Genomic DNA, 6,058 nt, shown 5'->3' on the forward strand with positions numbered 1-6,058 from the left:
CTGCAGAAAGGAGAGCCCCGGGGAGGGCGGGGCGGGTAAGGTCTAACCAAAACCGGAACCCAGAATCCCACAGCCTCGCTGCCAGCTGGACAAGCCAGGAATTCCAGGCGCATCTTACCCGCAGGGCCCGCTGTATCAGATCTGCCCCTCCCTTACTGTTCCTGCGGGACAGTCCGGTTCCCCCCCCCCCCCCCCATATCAGCTCCGTAGTTGCCCACGGGACTTGACAAGAACTTTAAAGGTTCTTGCCGAAACCGGTTTGGCTCAGTGGATAGAGCGTCGGCTTGCGGACTGAAAGGTCCCAGGTTCGATTCCGGTCAAGGGCATGTACCTGGGTTGCAGGCACATCCCCAGTGGGAGATGTGCAGGAGGCAGCTGATCGATGTTTCTCTCTCATCGATGTTTCTAACTCTCTTATCTCTCTCCCTTCCTCTCTTTAAAAAATCAATAAAATATATTTAAAAAAAAAAAAAAAAGAACTTTAAAGGTTCTTGAAACACATTAAGTACCCTTGTGCCCCTATCTGCTCTCCTGCTTAGAGGCCAAATTTGGCATTCTATTGGGGTAGGGTGGGGTGGAGGAAGAAATGGAGCCCAGCTACCCCAGAAGGGCCCTGGAGAGAGGCAGGTAAGTTCTCCCTGGTGGCTGGGGCACTGTCCCGGGCGGGCAAGGTGGGCTGGTCCCCTCATACAAGAATCTGCATGCTTCCTTGCTTCCTTCCTCTTGGTCCCTCCCTCACCAACCTACCTGGAGGCAGGTAATAAAGCAGGAGGAGGGAGATGGATGGATGGGGAGGGCGGAGAGCCACGTGGTGCCATAAAGCCCAGCTAACGAGCCCGTCCGGGGAGTGTCCAGCCTGCCGGAGCCAAGGCTCGGAGTGGGACTGCTAAGCGTGTGAGCCGGAGCCAGAGCCGAAGCCGGAGCCAGAGCCGAAGCCGGAGCCGGAGCCGGAGCAGCAAGGCCTGGAGGAGGCCATGCACCGAGGCGCGTCAGGACCAGGCCTCAGGGGCCTAAAGGGGGCCGAGGGCTCTGTCAAGGACTTGGGGGGCTCTGGCCTGGAGGCTGGGAAGGATTTTGGGGTGCTGAGGGAGAATGGCGCCCCCCGCGGCCTGGGCGAGGCAGAGGAGGTGCCGAGTAGTAAAAAGCGCGCCCGGCCGGTGCGGTCCAAGGCGCGGCGCGTGGCGGCCAACGTGCGGGAGCGCAAGCGCATCCTGGATTACAATGAGGCTTTCAACGCGCTGCGCAGGGCGCTGCGGCACGACCTGGGCGGCAAGAGGCTCTCCAAGATCGCCACGCTGCGCCGGGCCATCCACCGCATCACGGCGCTCTCCCTGGTCCTGCGCGCCAGCCCCGCGCCCCGCTGGCCCTGCGGGCACCTGGAGTGCCGCCGCCAGGCTGAGCGCGCGGGGTCCGCCGGGGACGGGGACGCGGGCTCCCCGCAGCGGCCGGCGCCCACGCCCGCAGGGCTCTTCGCACCGCGCTGTGCCTCGTGCTCCCCGCACACGCCCCTGGGGCGGCCAGTGCCCGAGGCGCCGGGCTTGGCTCAGGCTTCCGCGGGAAGCTGGCGCTGGTGTCCCCGGGCGCCGTTGGCCTGGCCGCTGGGCCACCCGCGGGCGGGCTCCGGGCTGGGCTACCCGCACCCCTGACCTGCCCTCACAGCGCAGGGACTGGTGGAGGGAGGAGCCAAGGTCGGGATGACTACGGAAGAGAAGACTGCAAAAAGCCAAACAAAACCCAGTGAGACTGCGCTGAGCCTGCGGGGAAAGGAGGCTTGGCCAGTGGGAAGGAACTGAGCCCGGGGCTGCGCGCCCTGCCGGCTCTTCCTGACATTTGGACCTGATGAACTCTTGCTGGAAAGTGACTTTTGTGTCCCTGAGCCTCTGACTCCTGTTCTCTCCTGCTGCTTTTTAGCAGAATGGGTGCTTTTGGATCGGGGACTTGTATGTGGGAGTGGGGGTCGCCCTGGTGTGGTCTGACGGCACAGTGTGGGGGCCCCTGCCCCTGCCTGTGCTGATGCCCCAAGTCTGTGCTCTGGGAGAGGTGATCAGCAGCAGCCAAATAAAAGGGAAGCGAGCATCTCTGTCTGCTCCCAGCACTCCACTGGGCCCGGTGGCTCAGGGTGGCAGAAGGGCCTGAGAGACCTAAGGCCTGGGGCTGCCCCTGAAATGTTGGGCCCCACCCTGAAGGCCCAGGTAGGTCTTTGGGGGCATTGAATCATTGCAAGACCCCAGGGGAGGCTGAGCACTCGAGGGGCACCCTGGGAAAGGACATTGTTGGGAATAAGGGAGGCCAGGCCTGGAAGGCTGAGGATGTGATCAGCCCCAACTCTGGACCCTGCACATCTGTCATCTGCCTCCAGCCCCAGGGAGGACAGCGATGGGAAGAGTCTGGGGCAGTCCCCGAGAAGGAAGCTGAAGGTAGGGCCCAGAGTGGGGGTCAGTGACTCCTGCCTGTACCCCCAGTGATGAGACGGAGCTCCCAGAGAACCAGTGTAGTCGGGGCCACTGTGTGGAGAGGTGGCCTTAGAATCCGGGAAGGATTACCGGGAGGAGGTTAAGGGAAGTGGGGCCTCAGGCCAAGGCTCCAGAGGAGGAAGTGAGAGGCACAGCCAACCCCTGCCCCCAGAGATGTCTGGAGAACTGCTGTCATCTAAGATGAACACTCCTGTGCTAGCGTCTGGCTGACTCGGGCCAGCCTGGCTGCTGGTGCAGGTGCTGCTTGCTGGGGGAGGACCCAGATGTGCCAGGGGCAGGCTGAGAGCTCTCTGGTCTCCTTGGAGAGCTGGGCTCTTGCCAGTTGGGGGAAGAGTCACACAGTGCAGAATTGGGGGCCCCACAGGAGCTGGAGAGATGCTCTTAGCCCTGGAGGAGTGAGGGTTCCCCAGAACAGCTGAGGTGCGGCTCACTGCCATCATTCAAGTTGTCTTTGCTTGCTGGCTGGTGCACTTGGCTCACAGACTCCCAAGTTCACAGGGCAGGGGGCTGGGGCACAGATCACAGGAGGGCTTTGACTCTGGGTCATCAGGGTCCTGGGGTCCAGCCAGGAGCAAAATGTGGGACTCTGGCCCCAGGCCTGCCCACTGAGCCTTCCCTGTCTGAGAGGCAGCGCCACAGCCTGAGGGCGCACAGGAAAGAGACAGTGAGCCTGGGATCCAGTCTCTGCGTGTCCACTGGCTACACGTGTGACCCCTGGCATCACTTAATCTCTCCACTCCTCTACTTGCTCACCTCTGTCCCAGGGGACTGCCGCCGGGTAGCTGGGAGGATTAACATTCCTTCAAAATGCACAGTTTCTGGCAAATAGAAGGTGTCCCATAAATTGTGACTGATTATATATTATTACAGTCTTACGACAGACCAGCCTGGACAGTGCTTCTGCCTTGCTTCAGCCTGAGGTTTTAATTCTCTGCTTCCCCAAATTCCAGGATAGAAAGAGCTCAGGGTTCTCTTGCCCAGCTGTACCTTCAGCACCAGGGCGGTGAGGGTGCCCCCTGAAGGTGGAAGAGTGAGTGTCCAGCAGAAGCGCGAGGTCAGCAGAGGCTGTGAAAGTACCATTGACCCTTAACAATGTGGGAGGGAGGGTTAGGGGCTCGGGCCACACCCACAGTAAAATATCCGCCTGTAATTTAAGTCAGTCCTCCACATATTGTGGATTCCCGCCCGAAGAGTGAAAACACAGTTGACCCTCGAACACCACAGGTTCAAACTGTGGGGGAACCACTTAAACACAAGATTTTAAAAAATCCTTGTCTAGCCCTGACCGGTTTGGCTCAGTGGATAGAGCGTTGGCACTGCGGACTGAAGGGTCCCAGGTTCGATTCTGGTCAAGGGCATGTATCTTGGTTGCGGGCACATCCCCAGTAGGGGGCGTGTAGGAGGCAGCTGATCGATGTTTCTCTCTCATTGATGTTTCTAACTCTATCCCTCTCCCTTCCTCTCTGTAAAAAATCAATAAAATATATTTACAAAAAAAATCCTTGTCTCAGAGAATGCATGAGGTTCAAACCCAGTTTTCAAGGGTATTTCTCAGTTGCCTCACTTATCAGCTGAGTAATCTTGGCAAATCGCCTCATGATGTTGAGCCTTGGTGTTCCCATCTGTATAATGGATTTACATAATGAGACTTACATCATAGGCTGCTGGGCAGACTAAATGGGCTAATGCATTTAAAGCACTTAGCATAGTGCCTGGCCCAGGCAAGCGCTCGCTGACTGGAAGCTATTAAGACATATTCTATTCACAAGGCTGGAATAAGGAGAGGATGAACGGGAAGGTAAGTTTATAAACTACAGTCCAGAACATATTGGATACTATTGTTTTATCAGGGCTATGTGTTTGAGTGCACACACCTGCATATTTGTCTGCTGACATGCATTTGCCTAGCATCCTGGGGTTTTCTGACATGCACAGATTATGTTCATGCCTATATAGATGTGTGGGTGTGTATTAGTGTGTGCATGTGTGTATGTATTGACCTAACAGGCACCCCCTCCTCTCCCCGAGGCTTTAGGGGATCCTAGGCCAGAATACCTTTAATTGTGTGCTTTCCAGGCTTTGTGGAACTCTTGCTTTATTTTTACAAAATATATCTTTATTGATTTCAGAGAGGAAGAGAGAGAGAAACATCAGTGATGAGATAGAATCATTGATTCGGCTGCCTCCTATACACCCCCCAACTGGGGCTGGAGCCCGAAACCTGGGCTTGTGCCCTGACCAGTAACTCACCGTGATTTCCTGCTTCATAGGTTGATGCTCAACCACTGAGCCACGCTGGCCGGGCCTTGCTTGATTTTTTTTTTTAAATCTGCTTCCAAGACCATACCATTCTTCAAGATAACTGATTTGCTATGGAGAGAAGATAAATCTGTGAGTGTCAAAGAAATGGAAGTTACCGACTGAGACCAGATAGGTTTGTCCAAACATAGAGAAAAACAGTACAAGCGAGGTATTAAGTGAACATAAAATGGAAAGTACTGGAGAGAGAAAACACATGTAAGACAGAGCTGCTAAAGTTATGTCCCAAAGATCTGAAGGACTGATGTACACAAAGTCAGAAACGATGTACCTGTAAGGTTAGCACTAGCGGCCCTCTCAGTGTTCCCCGGGGAGAGAGAGTTAACCTTGCAAGGGCAGAGGGTGATAAAGTGACACACTCCCAGCAACTTCACACTCACAAAGGGCCTCGGGCATGCGGTCTCCTGGCTTCCCTTGAAGTCTGTGCCTTCCCACCCTTCCCTCACACTCCCTACCTCCACCACAGGGAACAGCACCTCACCTCTCTAGCAATGAACGAGACATACCAGCAAGAAGAAATAACAGCCGAACCGGTTTGGCTCAGTGGATAGAGCGTAGGCCTGCGGACTGAAAGGTCCCAGGTTCAATTCCAGTCAAGGGCACATGCCTGGGTTGCGGGCTCAATCCCCAGTAGGGGGTGTGCAGGAGGCAGCTGATCAATGATTCTCTCTCATTGATGTTTCTCTCTCTCTCTCCCCCTTCCTCTCTGATATATATATATATATATATATATATATATATATATATATATATATATATATATACACCAAAATACTTCAAGGGAATAATCCAAAAGGAGACCAAATTTGCAGAAAGGCAGTCCCAGCGGCACTGTACCTAATAGTGAAAGATTTGAAACCACACGGATGCCTGACCTGAGAGGCCTGGAGCGCTCACTCTGCCAGAAGGAAAGTCGAGGGGAGTTGGGAAGGCAGGTCATAAATGCCCTGTGCCCACTGGCTGTAACGGCGGACAAACATGCAGCTGCATGGACAGACCTTGCGGGAGTTGCGAGGGATATGAACAGGTTACTATCCATGAGGTGCTTTGTAACGGGATGTAAATGGTGAAAGATGCATCTCGTTAGGGCACCTTCCGAAGGGGAGGAGGGGCATGTTTCACGCAAGGACAGTCAGGATGAAGTATTTCAAGTGGATTCCTTTGGAGGGACCCCGCCGTACAGGTGTGAAGCCGGGGTGCTTGTGTTGGGAACATGATCACATTGAGTTTTCCTCACACTTGGCGTGTGTGTGTGTGTGTGTGTG

The 6,058-nt window shown here is 55.3% G+C and overlaps 1 protein-coding gene across 1 annotated transcript; it reads left to right on the forward strand.

The window, feature by feature from the left end:
* The first annotated feature begins 974 nt into the window (after positions 1-974).
* BHLHA9 (basic helix-loop-helix family member a9) lies at positions 975-1,646 on the forward strand. Its single transcript, XM_059668251.1, has one exon. It carries the CDS (start codon positions 975-977, stop codon positions 1,644-1,646), a length of 672 nt encoding a protein of 223 aa, XP_059524234.1.
* Positions 1,647-6,058: the final 4,412 nt, after the last annotated feature.

The sequence above is a fragment of the Myotis daubentonii genome, chromosome 16, assembly GCF_963259705.1.
Source record: "Myotis daubentonii chromosome 16, mMyoDau2.1, whole genome shotgun sequence".
NCBI classification, from domain to species: domain Eukaryota; kingdom Metazoa; phylum Chordata; class Mammalia; order Chiroptera; family Vespertilionidae; genus Myotis; species Myotis daubentonii.